Source organism: Cinclus cinclus, chromosome Z (genome assembly GCF_963662255.1).
Source record: "Cinclus cinclus chromosome Z, bCinCin1.1, whole genome shotgun sequence".
In the NCBI taxonomy this organism is placed as follows: Eukaryota; Metazoa; Chordata; class Aves; order Passeriformes; family Cinclidae; genus Cinclus; species Cinclus cinclus.
Window position 1 is genome coordinate 32,745,513 of NC_085084.1, and position 20,559 is coordinate 32,766,071.

General features: G+C 40.9%; 1 protein-coding gene across 1 annotated transcript in view; it reads left to right on the forward strand.

The window, feature by feature from the left end:
- Positions 1-19,533: 19,533 nt before the first annotated feature.
- The window catches only part of SHOC1 (shortage in chiasmata 1), a 43,692-nt gene continuing 42,666 nt past the window's right edge, over positions 19,534-20,559 (forward strand). The window contains exon 1 of the mRNA XM_062513492.1: positions 19,534-19,602. Coding sequence (XP_062369476.1) covers positions 19,534-19,602 — 69 coding nt within the window. The remainder of the gene's footprint in view (positions 19,603-20,559) is intronic.

Genomic DNA, 20,559 nt, shown 5'->3' on the forward strand with positions numbered 1-20,559 from the left:
GAAATTATCCTGGTTACGGATCAACCATTTTTTCCACTCTGATACCCAGATAATTCCAGAAACAAATCTGTTCTCTCTAACTGTGTTTACACTTCATCCCATCATTGTAGTGTCTGAATGCCATATCATTTGACAAGACTTATGCAAGTTCCATCTTGTCAGAATTAAGGGATGGAACTCACCAGCCATTATATCTATCCTAAGGAAATCAGATGGGGGGGGGGGGCATAATTCCCAATTAATGGATAGTCACACCAGATGGCCCACGAGGCACCAATACAATACAGACAATAAATACTAACAAAAATAACACCAGCCCTTATTCATCTTCCCCACAAGAAAAGAGGAAGTGGATTCAAGTGGTTACCATGTCTGCTTAAATGAAGCAGCTCTCAGTGTTATGGTACAGTGCACATGAACTATAATTTTATCTACTGCTGAAGACAGTAAATTATCCAGCTGCCCTACTTCTCTTTACACTCTTCTGTGCTTTCTGCTCCTCTTCCAACACTATTGATGCTTGTTTGATCACAGAGTTAAACTGAGATAAAACCAGCCCTATCAAATAAGTAAGTGACTGACTTTATCCTTGTTTGGCTTCCTAAACTGACTCATCTCACCACTCCTGCAATATTTTCCGGTTTTTGTGGAACTTTTTACCCCTCCAAACATAACAGTAGTAGCCTATCTCAACAGAAAGCATCAGCATTAGCCAGAATGTGTGTGAATCAGCAAGTATTGGTTTAATTTGTCTGGATTTGGTAGTATTTAATTGGAGGGTAATAACTTTAAGAGCAACTAAGTGATACCGAGGAAGTGTTTTGTTTAATGACTTGGCACAGAGCTTCTGAGGACAGACAGGACAGAAACTGAATTCCTGTAAGTCCAGAGAAACATACTCAGCAATTTCTGCATAAAGCCTGTACCTCCTGCTTGAGCATTTCTGCACTGCTTTTCAACAAACCTCCAATGCTGGAGATGAAGAAGCTCTGAGAAAGTGCAATTTCCAGTTATTAATTTGCTTTATTGTTAAAAATTCATGCCTTACTTCAAGCCTGAATTGAACTAGTTTTGACTTCCAGCCAGCGGTTCTTCTTGTACTGTTGTTCCCTTGACACTGGTGTCTGTTCTGTACAGCTGTGGAAACAGCACAAGAAAAAGCACTTTTATAAACAGTTATCAGTCTTAAATATTGCTGAGATGTACATCCCCATAAATCTTCATAATGTCTTCTTAACCTCTTCCTAAGGTCTCTAGAGAGAGTTGGCAGGGAAGACACCTTAGCTGTACCCATAGAATTTGTTGCTCTGCAAAGTTCATGCAGTCACACACCCCAAAACCTAGAATGATTTTGTTTTTCTGAGAACAACACACTCAGCTTCATACGTATAATGTGGGGGTGGAAGAGAGGCTGTGGGGTGGGGTTTAGCCATTATCTGAAGTGCTAGACAATGGCCGCAGCTAGACAAAAAACATCAGGTGGTTGTGACCACAGTGTAGGAGTGATACCAAGATGTCTGTTCTTGGATGCTCAATTGATCTATCAACCTCATCAGCAGATTTCTAATCTGGGATGATTTTCCTAAGGTTTGACTGGAACGACCAGCTGGTTTTACAATCTATTTTTTTTTTTTTTTGGCAGATGTAATGTAAGATTCTATTGGATCATATGTCATTAAAACAATTTGCTTACAAGGTGAGGGTGGCTTCACTTCATGTTGAGAACACAGGAAAAATGGAGTCCAGGTTTGCACAGGCACCCATGTAATCCACTCTAGTTGGTGGTAAAGGCTACTCCATTACAATCTCATGTGTTGTGAAGGCAAAAGGGCATATTTATGGATGCTGCCAAGCCTATGAAAGAAGCTTGTGTCTCACAGCATCAAACTTCCATGCACAAAGCCTACCTTCTCAGCCTTAGAACTGCAGAAAACATTTGTGACATTCAGTGAGAGTACCACATAGGCAAACCAGAAAGAAATCCTGTCAAGTACATTTGTTATAGGTTTAAGTGTCAACAAAACTTCACTAACTATTTTACCATTACTGTAGCATATATTAAACAGACACTGACTTGGGTCAGTGGGACCATACTATCCCAAAACCTTAGGATCCTCACTACAGGACAGCAACATTACTCCCTACTAGGTCTGAGGCTGCATAGTGTATGCACTCCAATCTCTGCATATATATGCTAAATTATATAATAGCTAATAAAATTTCATTAAATATAATCATAAAGGGATAATCAATGTCCCCAAAATTTCCTAGAAAGAAAAATCCTGGAATAGTTTTCCTGTCTTTCATGTTAGGTATGAGTTAGTGATGAAGTAATCTTCACCATCCTTAAATAAAACTGTGTGATGCAAGGCTTAGTAAATTTCTAAGTTATTCCCACAATTTAGTCATATAAAAAAAACAGCTGCCCCATACAGCTGTATGCATGTGTGTCCTCACAGCCAGCCATGCTGAGCCTCCTTTTGTGTGTTGCTCACTAGCAGCAGCAGCTGGGATGACAATCCTTGCAAGTATTAAGACAGTGAGCAAATTTCATGCTCTGAATTTTCCAATCCATTAACCTCCAGCTGTCTTGGCTCAGTGGGACATTCTACTAACCAAAAACCTCATCACACTCACCAACAGGACAAGCTTTGCTGATAGCTGACCAGCAGCATTGTCCCCAAAGAGGTCTGAGCCTGTACAATGATGTCCTGCCACAAGACAAATGCCCTTCACAGGGGAAGTCTTTGGAGGGAAACTGAGTCCTCTCCTCTTCCCTTCCAGCTTTGCCCTTTTACAACAGTGAAGGAAATGATTCAATGAAGAAGGGGGTAAGCCCAAATCCAGTTATCTGTTTCCCATGTTGACTTCTGTAATCCTTCCTTTATAGGTACTCTTTATAGTCCTTTAGAGAAACAGGGACTGGGTAAGCACTCTGCAAGCCAAAGTCATGGCTTTGTATATATGTACAGTCCATGACAAAAATTGACTGACTGCTCCAGGCATGCTGATGGCACACATGGACTGCACAACTGTGAAACACGCTGTTCCAACTCTCTGTGAACTCTTCTTTGGTCTGCTCTTACACATAGTACTGGAAAGTCATGCTGTCAACATGCAGCGAACCCTTTGTAAGTGGAGGTCAAATAATGACATTTCTGCATGAAAGAGACTTGGCATAAAGCAAGCTTTTTTGTGCTGCTATGTTCAAGAGGTATTTAACTGAGGATTATTAGTTGCTACAGGTTTAATTCTGCTACAGTGTCAGAAAAAGCCCTCTCAGCCTTAGAGTCTCTTATACTGATTCCTGTGATATACTCTGCAGAATTCTGACTTTGTGGACATTTCTTTTATGTAAGAGGTGTTTCAAACATGTATCATACATGTTTTAATATCATAGATGGAGATCTCATAGATGAGGATTTCAGATTTACTGATTACTTTGTTTTGTCTGCCGCATTTTCTTAAACTCCCTTCTTTTCCTGATTTAGACAATGCCTCCTCAAAATCAAAACATCTTGTTGCTGGGTACATTTCCAAGATTAGCCAGTCCTGCTAACTCCTGAGCAGTTTCCTATCAAACGGCCCATGGATTGCAACACCATTCAGCATAAATTTGTGAGACACAATATGTATCTGCAAAAAGTGTTCTATTAATGATACCAATGAGCTTAATATATGCATAGTAGTAAGCAAGATGCCTATTACCTTTCACTAGTAATCATTCTTCCCATTTCCATTTTCTTGTTATCTTTTTCAATCATATCTGACCTAAACTGCATTCCCTTTGGGATGGATTCTATAATTTATCTGTTCACTCAAATGACATTAAAATAATTATGCAGAACTTGTCACAAAATCAGAGGTGGAGCTTCTTATCACCAAGTTTCACATAGCTAAGTGCTGAGCAGGAGGGAATGGATTTTAGCAGACCAAGGCAAAAAAAATAAATGGGCTTATCTTTGTCCTGCATTGCAATAAATCTTCCAGCCATGTAAAAGTGTCATCTCAAAACCCTGAACCTCAGGATGTGAAAATTAAGTGAAATGTGAGCATAGAATATGAATCACTGGGAGCTGAGTCATCAACACAAAGAGTTTTGTAATATTAAAAATGTTTCTCTCTTCCAAAAAGACCCTACTGAGTAAGTGTTTCAGTATATAATACTGATCCTGACTAAATCAAAACCTATTTGCTTATAAGCCCATTTGAAGCCAAAACTCACTCACTCATGAAGTCTGCATTACCAATGCAGCATAATAGTGCCCTGGTTTACACTCATATCTTCCAACTACCCAAATAAGTATCAGTCACAGTAAGGATGTTCATCTTAGGGAAAAAAAGAAAAAAAAAGGAAATTTCTGTATCAAGGAAAGACTGCACAAAGCTCAATGACAGATGACATGAAGGTAAGAGAATGGAGTAGCCGACTTATTTTTAAGGGTGAATTTTATCTTTGCTTTCTTATATTTCAGTGTCTCCAACTTCAGCTGCAGGCAGGGACACAGCTAACCTCAGAAAATGACCATCAAAACTGAATAAAGTCTTTGCTGGTTTGATTTTTTTTTTTCCCTAGCAGAAACAAAGACTCTATGTTTCCCCTGTGCTCCTGTGTTCTGTGTAATCTGTGAGCTATGAATTGCTTCTTTGCCTCTGGATGCCTGCCAAAAGAAATTATAAATGGCATTACTTTGTTGCTCAATCTTGTTCTTATAGCTTTTAGTAAAGTGTTGAAGGTCTCAAAAGACATTTTACATTGCACGTAGTTCAAGGGTGTAACAATCCACCCCAAAAAGCCAGAAGGAACCTTTTGGCTCACTCCACTACCTGCTGTCTTACAGGACAGTTTTAAGAGTAATCAAGAAGTCAAGAAGTTTTCCTTCAAGTAAAAGTTAGATAAATGATTATTACAGTGCAAATGAAGTTCAAATAAAAAAAAAAAAAAAAAAACAAAAAAACCAACAAAAAAACCTGATCAAAACTGTTGTTTGCCCATTAATTTCATTCAGTTCATGGCACATACTAACAAGGAAATTTCCTTGGCTGAATTTGGTGTTAATGAATAATCAAGGCATGCAGCTTAACTTTTAGAGCTGAGAGTCTCATTCCTGAAAAGGACACCACTGTTTTGCAATACTACACTACTAAACAGGACACAGGCATGGGATGCAGCTTATTGAACACAGCATGAAGTTTTTACATTTCTTCTGTCATTTGAAGTACCAAAGTCATATCCTTTTTTGTTTACTTCATGTTAGATAAACTCATAAGGGCAATAAATACTCCAGAAATATCTCTATATGGTCTTTTACCTGGCTTCTTGCTATTTAATTTATGAAAATACAAATTAAGCATTGTTAAGTTTGCATCTCTGTACAGAAATTTTAGTTTTATACTTTTGTTTTTCAAGAGTTCTCTCCAATAGTAATTCTGTGCTCTTTTCACACTGCTCAGATAGAGAGAGCTGGCTGGACTGAAACTTCAGCTGGACTTCCCCTTAGGCCACACAACACACATGAAAACATTCCCTAATTTTCCAGTGTCATGCAAAAGCTATAAACAATGTCATGTTAGTTACATGGCAATTCTGACAATCTCAAAACTTCTGACAGTGAGTGAGGCACCAACGTGACATGCTATACCAACATTGCAGAAGACAATATGTCAGAGTCTTGTAACTATGTTCCTGTCCTCCCTGCAGTACTGATGGAACATGCAATTAGGCTCTGGAAGCATGACATCACCTGTGTTATGCAAAACACTTCTTACATGACTATCATTCTTACATCTATACATTACAAATCATGCAGTGCAAGAAGCTTCCCTATTCAAATGATTTACTAATTTTATAATTTAACATTGCTGTGTGGCATTGCAAGGAAACTATACATGCTGAATGAAATGGATGGACATCAGGAAGTGGATGTCAGAATGAGATTATTTGGCATGCTGTAAGGGTCCAAGCCTTGATGCTTTTCTGATCCCAAGTTTAAGGAAAGCATGTTTGATTTTTAAGTGCCTTCCTTTGTGAACTTGGATGTTTATACCTTCCTGAGAAAAAAAAAGTGCAGTAGTGTGAGTTACTGTAGACCAAGTGGGCCTAGGAAAGGAGTTAGGTGTATTATCAGGAATTAGAGATGAAGCCTACTAACTAAAGTTGCTCTGTCCTGCTGACTTTCTGTCAACACAAAAATTACCCCACTACTCAAGTAACAGGTCTCCAGGTGAGTAGAAGAAATGGGTTTAGACACTGCTACTGACACAGAACTGAAGGAGAGTAAGAAATAAGAGGATACATGAAGGCACTTAAAACATATCTGTGTACAAATTCATCTCAGACTGAGGGCACTCCCAGCACAAAAGCTCATATGACATTCATAGCAGTGATTGATACTCATGTGAAACAGAAGCAAATGCTGCTTGTCACTCTAAGCAGAGTCCAGTGGTATTAGGGACACATGACATACTCTTAGACAGGTATTGCCACATGTAAACTTTTTGCTACTGCTACAGCTTCCAAAGCTGTGTTTCTTCCACCTTTTCCCTAAGAACAGAGTAATTATGGCCTATTGGGACAGTTTATGCACATAAGCTGCTCCAACTACATTGAAAACCCTAAGAATTTGTACCAGCTACATCTTCCTCTTTTCCATTTCTCTAGCTGTCAACATTACATATTAGGTCCAGCAGGAAACCAGGCAACATCACTTGAATTAATTTCTGTGGTGAAAAAAAATCTGCCCTTATGTACTGCAGCCAAGATAAGAAAGAACTCCAGCACAGAACATTAATTACCTTTGGAAGGTCTCACTACACCAAATAATTTGTTCAAATACACTCATAAGCTGAAACCTGACTTAAAAACATTTTGCAATAATTATGACACTTTGATCCATGATCCTGAAAGTATTTTGTGTTGTAATACATTACCAAAGTCAGGCTTGGATAAGAATAAGAATTGGCATCAGAAGTGAGAAGATGGCACTTAACAGATAAGGCAAAGCACACTGTATGCTCTTAGTTTGATCTCTGTTTCTTGGGCAATTAACATCCTCAAAATGGCCAGTCCCCAGAGTATATCAGACACTATGTGTTAATAAAAGCTTGTGAACACCATCAGTAACATACATTTTAGAAGAATTGGACATTTCCTTAAACAATCTATCCGTGCTATGAAGTACCTATAGAATCTATTTTCTGTGTGATAATTCCTTTTTTTTTCCCCTCAAAAAAGACCCCCCAAAACCAAAACCAACCAAATAAATAAACAAACACCAAAAACAAAAACAAAAAAAACACCCCTTGTAATTAGGTTTTACACATCATCATAAAGAGAATGCACTGGTACTTACAAATATTTACCAAATACAGTTTGGAAAATATTTTATTCACAATGCTTACAATGTCAGCAATACAACACTTCAGTAAAGAGTGGACAACAGTTTTTCAGCAGTTAATCTTTTATGGAATTTGAATATCAGTTCAAAATAAGCCTCCCCCTGTAGTCCATCAAGTGCAGAAGATGAAATCAAACAGATGATGAAAGTATGGAGAAACCAAAAATGTCCAGAGACTCACAGATATTTGAAATGTTAAATGTAGCTTCTTACAATAAACCCTTTTACATCCAGCCTGGTCTCACGTCTCCTCCAACAACTACCAAAATGCATTGCTTCTGCTGAGGGAGTAGATAGATAATACCTGTTGGTGTTGCAACACCTAATGAATGGTGAAAGTTTGAAGGGGAAAGAAATAAATCTGTCATTATAGGTCCATATAAGGCTTTCTGACCATAATGCTGCCTTTCACCACCACAAGCTGTTGGAGGGATAGTTAAAAAATTGCAGCAGGAATAGTATCAGCACAGTCTTAAGGCAGACATCTTGTTATCTCCTAAACTCAGAAAGATTCTGAACTTAATCATTATGTCAAAGATTCTGTCTAGTTAGAAAAAGTGAGCTCTCCTTGGACCTACCACTGCTGTTGCAAAGCCTTGAAATATTTAATTGCAGAGCTGTACTCATTCTAGATTTTAAAAACCATATCTTTTAGAGCCTATTTTTAGAGGCCCTTTCCCATATCAGACATCACAGCTCCTAAGTGCATTCCAAATACCCATTAGTGTGTTATCTGATGTATTATGTCATAGCCTTGCAAAAAACTTGCATTTGTTTCGGTTTATAATGTCCAAGAAGCTATCAACATCTTAACAGTCTGGAAGTATTCACTGAAGAGTTAAGCTTATATAAAAAGAATTCATGACCAGCTGTTAGTCTTCATGAGATCCCTGTCAGATCCCATGTCAGTCCCTGCTCACTGTCCACTAGTACAGACTGGGACACTTACCTCATAGACAAAGAATTTTTCATTGCAGATTCCCACTTCTTTAGACTCTCCACCTAGGAGTATTTATTCAAGGCCCTCCATTCTAACAATTACAGATGATTCCTTTGTCAGAGGGAAAGACCAATTTAATTTTGTTCATTTTTCTCATTATTGCCTGAAGTGCTTGACAGAAAGAGCAGGCCATCCTTCCAGCAGCAGAGGTGGAATTAGTCAATGCTCAGACTTGCTCCCCTGCTCTCCCATTTGTAAGTCCCATTTGTAAGCACAGTAGAACTCCTGAGATAGTATCTGAATTACATTCTTGTCATTAATCTGGTACATTCAAGAACTGTTCAACTGAGTATTATCAGATGGCTGTCAGAGCTGGAAGATACTATTACCTGTCAAACTTAGCATGTAGAATGTCAACAACTTGGCCTCATTTCAGCTCAGACCAGAAGTTGTTGAGTCTGGCTGTGATAAGAAAGCACCCAGAGGAACCGTCAAAAACCTCCAAAAACCCCATTTATCCAGGAAAACTGCTCCATCATAGTTACAATAGCCAAAAAGTTCAGACAGTTTCTGGGTATACCTCTGCTTCTTTTCACTTTAACAGCAGAAATATCTTCCTGTAGTTCCTGCATGAAAAAAAAGTATTATTTTCTCTATGATTTAGTTCTTATCAATGTCATTCAAGCCATTATGAACAAGCTACAACAATGTACTCTCCCTGTTCAGGAGACTTATGAAAACTCATGGGGTATAATGCTTCCTACTATTGTCAGCATCTCCTTGTTTCTGTTAGAGTTTTATATCCTGATTAATGTAGTTTGCCAGGTATAACTGAGATGCTATTATAAAAAAATGCTAAACATGAGCCTAAGTCAAGAACTTTGGAAACACAAATCATACCACTTTTTATTTACTACAGTTATTCTTCGTTTTATGTGCAAAACTATTCAGTAGAAAAGATCTCCATATTTTAACCCATATGTAAGCCTCACAAGTAAAAAAGCATATGTCACTCAAGCAAACAGATTTTACTAAATTTTCACATTAGAATGCAACCCTTGATAAGCTGAGCCTACTGATTTGTTTTAGCATTCTATTGGCTACCTCAGTCTACGGATACATCACAAATTATTTGACTTAACAATTTATAATTTCAACTGTATTATTCAAAAATTGTTAATTTGCCATTCATTTAAAAAACCCTGCCATATCAGCAATAAGTACTGTGACCGGTGCTGAAGCACTTAGTTTCACCATACTCAAATTCCAAGATATTTTGTTCAAGATGACTGCCCAGAATGTTAGAGCAGTTTTGTCCAGCTGCAGACCTATCCTGGAGAGCAATATTCAAGCTATTTACAAATACTTACTGAAGTCAAGAGATTAAAAAACTGCAGCTAATCAGCAACCTCATGGCAGTATTATGAATAGTGTGACTGTTGTCTTTTTTATTAAGAATTTCATTAATACTTAAATGTTCACAGTTCTGGATACACAGGAGAAAAACAAATGTAAATGTCTCAGATCTATAATCAAATAGAATGAGCTCACAGAAAATAACAAACACTATAAATGCTTAGCAAGTGTAGAAAATATGCATTAATCAAAGCCTGACAGGCTTAGTTGGTGTAATAACCACACTGAGACATGGAAAACTGTGTGCAGTAAAGAGGACACAGGTTGTACTAACTGCCATCCAATAACACATGCAGATTTTGTGCTCATCTTTGCTCCTTCTGCAGTTTTCTGTTTGGCTTCCTCCACCTATGCACAACACCTAGTTTCAGACAATTCCTGTTAGATTTAGTATATCCCTAAGGACATTGAAGATGTGCCTTGCCTGAGTCTGGACCTCTGTATTTCATGCATTGTAATCTTACTATAATTCACAAATGTAAAATCTCAAAATCCCTGCTTTCCTCTTGTTGCCTCAGGTGTATGTTGTAGTGAGACCTTCCCAAAACACACAGTAGAGGAGTGTCCCCTCTACCTCTTCAGCCACTCTGCAGTCAGCATGTTTCCTCCTGTCTCTTTTCAACCCTTCACCTTTCCTCTACTGGCAGCTTGGGTGACAGACAAGATGTTTTTCAGAAGATGTGGATGTCCAATCCCTGGAAGTGTTTAAAGCCAGGTTGAATAGGGCTTTGAGAAACCTAGTGGAAGACAGATATGCCCATGGCAGGGGGGTTGGACTAGAGGACTTTTTCAGGTCTCTTCCAACCCAAACTATTCTGTGATTCTATGGTGCAGGTATCACAAAGTCCTGCAATATGAGTCCTCCACTCACACATCACAGTGAAGCATGTAGAGGAAATGTTAAACATATCGAGTTTCCCAGCAATGATCCAGATGCAGTGAAGGCTTGTGTTATTAAACATTGAGGGCAGGTAGTCGACTGATCAGCACTGAGAGCTGCCACATTTAATGGAGGACAGCATTTCAGATTGTGTCTCCATGGGAGGTGTTGTCCTTAAACACTATGTATTTTCATTATATATTTCCATTAGGTAAATATTTTGCCATAACCTGGCAAAAGTTTCCGAAGCTGCTTTGAAGACAGCATAGACAAGAATGGTAGCATGACAACAGCAATCCAACACAGTAGGAAGACACGGGTGTTGAGCTCTTTTAATGGCAGATGCTCACTGCAGAATGGTGTTTCTAGGCCAGAAATGCAACTCCCAAAATTGGTGGGAGTAATCCATCCAACTTGACACTTTGCATATATCTGAGTTCAGAGACAGTCTTGGTAGCTAAGGGGAAGAGTAATACTCCTCCCCAGCCTGTGCAATGAAAGCACTCCTCCAGGCACTGAAATAGTGAGCACATATATTGATTGCACAGGGGGCCTGACACTAAGCTCCTTGAATTAAACCATGTATCTGCTTCCTTGGTGATTAAAAACATGCATGACCACTGAAAGGTCCACAATTTTATAGGCTTCCTACCTGTGCAGAACAGAAGGGACTTGCTATTGCTGTTCAGATTTAAACTCAAGTCACCATAACTAACTGTCCCAGGATTTTTTTGATTCATCAAATAGTGCTGCAGTTGTCTCAGACAGGTGACCTCACTGAGAAACACTGAAACAGTAGCTATTTTGCCTTGTACTTTTCAGTGAAACCATGCTCCAATGCAAAGTCTCAGCCAAAAGATAGCTATTCTCTGAGACTGTGCTTCATGCCTTCGCCACATATCTACAGCTGGCATACCTGTGGCAAAGTATTATACTACATTATCCCACCACATGATGTCTTAGACCAACTTATAAAATGAACAATAAAAAAGCTCTAATCTTAAAGGTATCACAAAATAAAAGCATCTCACTCATATTGTTTAAGCTTTTATGTGTTTCCAAGGATGTCTGTGGTTAGCACATCTTCATAAGGTAACTTAAATGGGTTTCCTCCATCACACAGATGACCCAGGACTGGAGTCACCTTTTAGTGTCACTCACTCTGATGCCTACTCTGATTAGTATAAGATAAGGTTTGCAAATGTGCTTCAAAAAGCATTCTTAATATTATGATATTACTCATTTACTCAAACTGTTTTTAGGGTTTCCAAAAACAATGCAGAAATCTTCAGTATTATATGCCACATATCATACATACATGTTTTTTCTAGGAAGATGGCATGGTAATTTGCAGTATTTGGGACCTGTTAAACAAAAAATAAGTTTGCAAAAATTCTGTGTCAGCATAATCATTTCGCTATCATAAACTTTTTATTTAAAGCAAGAAAATAAAACAACAAAGAAAATACATTACAATTCCATGAAAGCTTTGTACATGTATTTCAGGGACTGTCACTAAAGTTAATTCCCCTTATGAGATTTTTGCCTTATGACAGACTTTGGGCTAATATAAAGACCCCTTGAAAGGAGGTACCTAGAGATCTGAAGCTCTTTTTTTTCGGTCCCTGTGGGATTTTTCTGCCTACACTTTGCTCTTTCAAGAGAAAACTGTTCATCTAGATATGTGACAATGACAGCCCCTAGTGGAGCTCAATTATGTCCGCAGCAGCCTTTCACAAAACCTCTTCTACAACCACTGCTGGATTTGCAATATGTGGATGTGCATTTTTCAACAAATTATTAACAAAACCAACCATGTTTCTCCATTTTTCATGTACTCAATCTGGAAATTAGGTATGTGCTGTGTTTCATCAAGTTTCTTATTTTTCTCTCATCACCATTTCTAGACTTACCAATTATATTTTCCAGTTACTTTTTTTTCCTGAAATGAAAGTCAGTATAACATTTTATTGCTTTTATCATTACACTAATTCACAAGTTTAAAAAAATCCATTTGTTCTTTGTTTTCACTTGAAGTGTCATGGCATTACTTACTGGCAGATGCTTACTCAGATACTCTGAGATGGTTTCCAGACAACTGAAAGGGAATTAGTGCCTTTAATAGCAGATGCAGCTCTTGCCTGGTCTTGGAAGCCTCCGTTTCTCATCCAGCTGAGTCTCCTTGCCCTGCTTTGGTGGTAGGACACACACTGTCTCTCAGACACACAAGGTCTCCTTGAGTCTGTTCTCCAAGAATAGAGTTCAGCAAGCTTGTTTCTGCAGTAGGAGCTGCTCCTGGGGAAAAGGACCCAAGCTAGAGGTGGAGTCAGGCAGGTAGACGAGGGCCTGTGAATGGATTGTTCACACAAGGTGAGGAGGACGTGGTCTCTCCAGGGCATTACCTTGCTGAGAGCATCTCTGTGTGCCTATAGGCTGCCACATGTGGAGCATATCTCCAGGCTGCATCAGACTTCTGGGCAGGGCTTTTCCATATCCAGGCTCATGCAGCACAACTGGAGAGACAAGTGAGCCCCATCACCTGTTGAGTGGGGCATCACAGGTGAACCAGGGGGAGGCAGAGTTTTCATGTCTGTTTTAAATAGCACCAGGGTGACAGGGCAGAGAGAAGTGTTACTGTTCAGAGATGTCTACAGTCTTCTGCTGCTGTGGGAGTTCTGATCCTGGGGCAGCTCTTTTGGGGCTAGGCAGGTCCAGACAGAGGAGCTGGAGTGGACATGAGCAAAGGCAGTTTCTGGAGCTTCTCCAGCAGTGACACTAGGAGGACCTGCATCTCCTCATGCACACCCACAGGTAGCATGCTTTGGCCTGTGCTCCCCTCCTCTGTAAGGTCCTTACCTACACCTCTGTTTATTTTCCCTGGGGTGGGAGTGCTTCCCCAGTCCATCCTTTGGGAAGGTAGGCACAGAGCCACACTAGTGTTGTCCTGATGGGGACAAAGAACAGCCCCACAGGTATGCCAGGGTCCAACCCTCACCAGCACTGTGTCATAGAGGAGGAGGAAAGGCCAGTCTCACTGACAGAACATCCTTGGAATGCTGGGTTTGACTATGAAAGCAATAGTTTTTCCTGATGTAACCTCTTGGGTAGGAGCCAGATGAAGGGAGTGGAGGGCTCTAACAGGCAGCTGTGGGGGGAGAAGGAGCAGCTTGGCAGCTCAGCTCCTGCTGCAGGGCCAACACAGCTGTATCCCACATCCCAGTAGCAGGATGTCCTGCTGTTTAAAGGTACATTTCATCAAAGTGGGATTCATTTCAATGGGACCTACAGATGTTGATCCTGAGACATTAGACAAGTACAGTCACAGTGTAGACTCAGCTATGCCAATAAGTTCATTGGAAAAAGTCCAGCTGAGGCTGGCAAAGTTGTCTCCCCTTGACAAAAGTGTCTTTGGAATGAGCAGAGGGTGGTGATCACAAACACATGCAGTTTTCCAGTGGTTTGGATAGAGAGGGGGTTATCCTACCTCATGCTGACACCATATTGCTACTGCCTATTCCCAGAGCAAAGGGACATGGAGGAGGAATGGAGCTGATTGCAAAACTGATGTTGAGCAAGCATACTCAACTGTTGGAGTAGGTGAGCCCATGCTATGTTGTCTGCCTGGGTCAGCTCTCCTGTTTGAGTATGTGGCATGTGTCTTGCCCATTGGAGATCTCTGGCCTGGAGCTTGTGAATGGCATCTGTCACTCCTCTGTGTCCAAACCCAGAGGCACTGAAGGGCAATAGCAGAACAAGTCAAAGTAGAATCACAGAAGCACTCGCTGGAGGAGAAACAACCATTCATGATGCAGCAGCTTTCCATGAAAGCGAGAAGAGCTGGAGAGGGCAAAGGGGAGGTGTGGCAGACATGTTTATCGTGTATGCTGTGAGTCTGAGCAGTGATGGGTGGTGCAGGAAAGAGCTGAGTGCTGGGCTGCAGTCTCCTTCATCTGTCCCCTGCCTCCTTCATCCCATCCCTTTGCGTGTGGAATCGCAATCCAACAGATCATCTGCCACACAAATGACGACAAAGGCTGCTGCGTATGTGCATATGTGTGCTGCTTCTCAAGGAAGCAGAGCTCTCCACACAGGGTGCTAGTCAGGCACCACAGGCAGGAACCAGGCTCTTGATGTTGTAGGGGGTTTAGTGACAATGATGGGTTAAAGGAGAAAAAGCCTTCAGCAGACAGGATTTAGGGCATCCTCTTTGCTTCCCTTGCAATACTCTCCAGAGCACTTTGCTGGAGGAGGTCAATGGTGCAGAAGTTCTTGGAGGAGTGAGGGAAGCTGGTGGCCACATGGGCTGAAGTTCACACCCAAGAGTGGCTCCTGAAGGAGTGAGGAGTGGCTGTGACATGACATGGAACAATCTCAGCAAACAGGCTCCAACATGATGATATTCCACTGCAGTGGGGCCCTTTCCTGTGGCCTCCAGCACAGCCTGGCAGGCTCAGGGATAGATCCTGCACACTGGAGACTTTCAGCACTTCTTTAGGTATCTTAAGACAGAGGCATCACTTGGGATGGTGAGAAACAGGCTGTTCCAGGAACAGCATCCACCAGCCTGTCTTAGATGTCACCTGGCTCTCTCCTGTGCCTGTGAAGAGTTTGGGCAGCAAGAGCAAGCAAAGATGCTTATGTTGTAACTCTAGTTGCAACAGGGAAACCACCAAAGTGGGCTAAGCAAAACCTCCCTGTTCCTTGGAAATGTGTCAAGAGTCAGTTCTGCTCCTGCCTGGGACTGCCCAGAGAGGGTATGTGGCACAGACGTTGCAGCAGAACTGCCTTTTTAAGAGCTACCAGGGTGGAAAATCATCATTCAGTCTGAGTTTTTCCACTGCCTTGAGCTTGTTTTAGGGTATGCAACATGGTGAGGGGTTCTGTCCTTTCTGTGAAAGTGTCTTGTGTGTTTGTACAATTGTAGCTCTGCCAGCCCTGGCCACCCATCCAAAGGTGGATGCATGAGGGCACTGCTCAAGTACCTGGTGGTGTTGCTCTGCCCCAAACTCGGCCCACATAAGAAGTTCAGCAGGAGCACATCTTCTTCATGATTTGGGAAAACAACAGTGACATAGTGTCCAGGACAGGGCAGGTAATACATTTGTTTCCTCCATGCCCATCCTAGGAGCAGGCATGAAGTTGAAACTGTGGGGCTGTGAGCTGAGAGCCAAGGAGGAATATCTGGAGACTGGACATGGACCAGATGGATGAGTCCTGGCATTATCTGATGCAGTAGAAAGGAGGTGAACAGGGTAAGGCATCCAGCAGTGGGGAGAGAACATTCAGAGCATGACTGAGGCCAGCAGAGCATTGCTCTGCAATTCAAACCTGTATAGAGGCCATGAGCATAGCTGGGGCTTCACACCCTTCCTGAAGTCATGAAAACTAATCCTGACCCTGAAGGGAAATAAGGGGATGAACCAAGGTGCCCTGCCACAGGGCAGCAAGAATATTGGTGTCCTGCCTCACCAGCAGCTGCCTTGCAGTACTTATCCAAGGAAGGGGAGCAAGCCCTGCAGGAAGCATGCAGTAGGGAGTCTGAACACCAGGAAGGCTGCAGGCCATGCAGTGGCACTGTAGCAGCTGAGGCAGCAAAAAGAGCTTCTGCACTAGGCAAATACCCTCTCACCTTTCCTCTTCATCCTGGGGCCTCTGTGCCAGGGGCCTTAACTTTTGCCAACAGCTTCTCTTTCTCCTGGGGATGGAGTAAGATTGTCTAAGCATGGGTAAAATATGCATTTCTCTATATTCCAACTGGAGAGGATCACTTCTGAAGTATTTTAATTGGAAGTTAGTGAGTTCTGTACTGTGCCTACTTGGCCTAACAATTTGTCTCCTAATTCTTTAAGAGCAGAATAGAAATATATTATAAATATATAAATACCAAGAAAACTCTAAGTTATTGGCATTTGCATTTTTCATAGGAATAACAGTCTTTGAAATGCTGACAATGTGCCTGTGACTGAGCTAAACCCATCCTCAGAGTTAAAAAAAGATTAAAAACCCAATCACATCATAGCAGTAAGGAAAGCATCTGTCACATGCTTTTTATTTAACTCTTTCACTCACCGGAATGTACAAGTACTGATGGAATTCCTGGAATCAGAGTGAAAAGTGTAAATTTTGTTTTCCACAGAGAAACCAGCCCTCATCTGGAACTCAACCTGCAGTAAGTTGTGGAGGAGATGCATTTTTCCAGACTCCTCAAACTGTTGTAGCAACTGTCTGCACGCACCTGCTACAGCATTGCCAAGGGTTTTTACATTTCTGAGGTGTTCTCAGTGGGTATGCACATCTACGGTAAAAGGAGGAGAAGGCATGGACAGACAACAAAATGTTTTTGTCATGGCAACAACAATAAGGTGTCATTTCCGATTTTAGCAAGCAGAACTGTCTGGCCTAGTTATGGGGTAGGATGGGTGTAGGATCAGATTGGAGTGAGGTAGGGGAGGAGAGATGGGGTGTTCACACAACTGCTTCTGAAATTTTTATCATTCCAGGGATTAGTCAGAGTCTGGGCACTGCAGAAATCTGACACTAAAATGCCTTTTGAGAAATACCATTTGTTCAATAGGCAGCAGCTTGAGGGGAGCGAGAACAATTTAGACAGCCATTAGAAGCAAAACAAACAAACAAAAAAAAATTTCCCCCCTAAACTGACTGCTTCTTGTAGTCGCTGACATTTCACAGGTTTTCCGGACACAGGCAAGTAAGTACTGGTATTAAGCTGCAGCCTTGCTCTATTTCTCCTCACAGCTAACTGGCAGCAGGTCAGCCGTTCAGATACGACCCCTTTAAAAACTGACCCCACCCCATCATTATAACTTCTTCTCCCATGCAAACTGTTACAGGGGGTAACAGAAGAAGTTACTTAACTGCTTTTACTTATGCATTCACTGCTTTAAAAATACTTCCAGCTTTGTCAGGTAAGCCTTCCCATCGGGAAAAGCGGGCGGTGGAAACAACGGCAGCCAATCAGAGGTGCACGCTCTGGGAGACAGCCAATCAGAGGTGCACGCTCTGGGAGACAGCCAATCAGAGGTGCACGCTCTTGGAGACAGCCAATCAGAGGGGCGAGTTCGCCTCCCCGAGCGGGCGGTGCGAAGGCACCACGGGCTGGGGGAAGGGCGGTCGTGGCCCCCTGAGGGCCTGAGGTGGGTGTGTGTGGTTGGTTTGTGTTCGTACCGCTGTAGATTTAGAAACATTTAATGCCGGCAGAAGTACCTCATCCTGCATATTTCGTTTACTGGAAGTGGTGCTCCCTCGAGTCCTTGGAGAGTGAAACAGGGTCATATCCTCTTGCAGACTCTGTTTTTCGTTTAAAAACTTTGAAGATTTCCTTGTATCCTCACAGAGTAGTATTTCTAGATCCCACTTTCTTAGTTTTGAACTGGAAAGTTGGAGCGCACCCGGATGCAGTGGTATCCTCAAGATACTAGTGGTAGCTGGAGCGACTACTGAGCACTTCACTACTTCTAGGTGTATTAATTCAGATTTTCCACTGAGAGTAGTAGTTGCAATTCTATAGCTTCAATCAGCGCATGGTTATATTGCTATAAAGAAGTTTTAGTCAGTGTTACACATCAATTCTGCTAAGGTGCAGTTCTGTCCACTGCCCTCTAGTACTTATTAAGGTGAGGATCCATTCCTCCTTAAAAAACCCATCCCCGCTTGCTCCACTCTCCCACACCAAATCTGTTGGATGTAGATCTGGTGGACCATCCAGCAGGCTGTCCAAAGGGATTTCTCTAGCATCTTACGATTTTGGTCCACTGTTTCAAATTATCCACACTCCTTCCCTCAGAAGGTTCCCCCCTACTTTGTTCCGTATATGATTTTGTGTACTTTATTCCCTGTCTTGTTTCCTTGCCTGAACCTACTTTTTTACCTCTCCTGCACTTCTTTTCTCTGCCCAGACTCTTTTCAAGTAACCAACAACCCACTAGTTACTTTTTCCTCCACTGGTTCCAATTCTATTGCATCCATACCTGAAATTGGTATTTCCAAATTTGTTGGGTAGGCAGTTTTAGCCTCATGTTATTATAATTACTGGTACATACATGAAGATTGACTTCTGTCACAGGCTTTCTTTATGGAATTAATTTTAATTGAAATTCAAATACATCATACACTTTTTGATAGAATTATCTTACTTTTATCTTTGACTGTTCTACCTGTTTTTAGTTAGGAAAAAGTACTGTCCTACCTTGTGCAGATCCCACCTACAATAAATATATACTGTTTAGCATTCACACCATGTCTCTGGCCTTGTATAGTTTTTGCCTCTCTCCTAGTTCCCCTCAGAATCATCAACTAACTTAGAGACCTGGTGTTCCATCAGGGCCTCGTGCTATCAGTTAGCCTATACAATATCTCCTTCTCTCTTGTAAAACTGAAAATGGGGGGAAAGTCCCCTCAAAAATACATGAGGGAATGAAAAGTTAATAGTCTATAAACAGTTGAATTTGTGCCTTTAAAAGCTAATTTATAATCCATAAAACAATCATTGAATCAGTTAATTTAAGAGTTTTTGCATAAGGGAGGTAATTTGTATTGCCTATAGTCACTTAATGGTTCTAAAGGTTTTCTGAGAAATAAACACCAAGAGACACAGCTAAACAAAAAAAAAAAAAAAAACCCACAAAAAAAACAAAAAAAAAAAAAAAACCAAAAAAAAAATGCTCATGGTCTGTAGTTGGTCTGTTATAGCCTTCCAGAGGAAGAATACTGAATTCTTGATGTAGCCTTCTGCTACATCTAATTCAGTCCGTGGTCTATGTGCTAGAAATTATTAAGCTATTAATGTTGAACCTGATGTTCGGCCTTCTCTTTCAACATTTTGAGGTGATATAAAAAGTTTTTAACTGATTCATATTCTGTATGTCTTCCAGACAGTTGAAATGTTGAAAATGACACAAAACAAGATATTTCCAGCTTTGAATTATCACTCAACAGACTATTTATATGAGGTATGGTTTTATTGTTTCTCTTAATAGTCTGAACAAAATCTAGCAGTTACTAATGAAAATATTGAGTACCCATTAAAAAAGATAATGAGAGCTACTTTCTTCAGAATTCTCTTTTGGAGAGGTTGTTGTGCTGCACTTTGTGGGATGACAGTGAAGTGATTACAGTTTTTTTTAATAAAAAATTTAAGTACAATCTTGTACAGACTGGAAAGCATCAGTTATTTTTAGTGTCTGTTGCACTCATGATTTACTTTTCATGCACATACAAGTTTCCTCCTTTGAGCTTTCTTTGGAGAGCACCCTGTGCCTTTTAATGCATTAAATTATATTAATTACTTTCTGGAGAACTAATCCAACTTTGTAGTTACTTTGGTGTGTATTACAGTGGTGACACACACTGCTGTATTCCTTAATGATTGTAGGGAAGAATTTTTGCAGTGTCTTAGATTAAATTCATGTAATGGAGTTGTTTTTCTTTTCTTCACCAACAACGAATACTTTGGCTTTACAGATTTTGATCATTTAAGATCTAGAAGCCTTGTGAAGTCTTGTTTTCATTCCTGTCTCCCTCTGTGATGCTGACAACCTCTTATCCTTGAAGCACCTTGTCGTAATTGGGTTTTTGCTTACTTAAATTTTCAAAGAAAAGCCAGAGACAGAATGCAAGACTTCTGTCATAGAGAAGTAGAGTGGTTCTTTGCCAGAAGGGGCTATTTGTAGCGTGTGAGGAGGACAATGTAGCAAGACATGCCTTCAGGAATTGAGGGAGTGCACAAGGAGGCACAGAAGCGCTCCTAGCACATAACTGCAGAATTGGCAGCCTGGGAAGTGGTCCAGCAATAATACTTACAGTTAAACTGCAATCTGTGTTACGAAACATTGCCCACATCCCTTTCCTTTTCCTAGACTACAGCATCTGTTCTGCAAAGTGCTGGTGTATGTACCTACTGTTTTCTT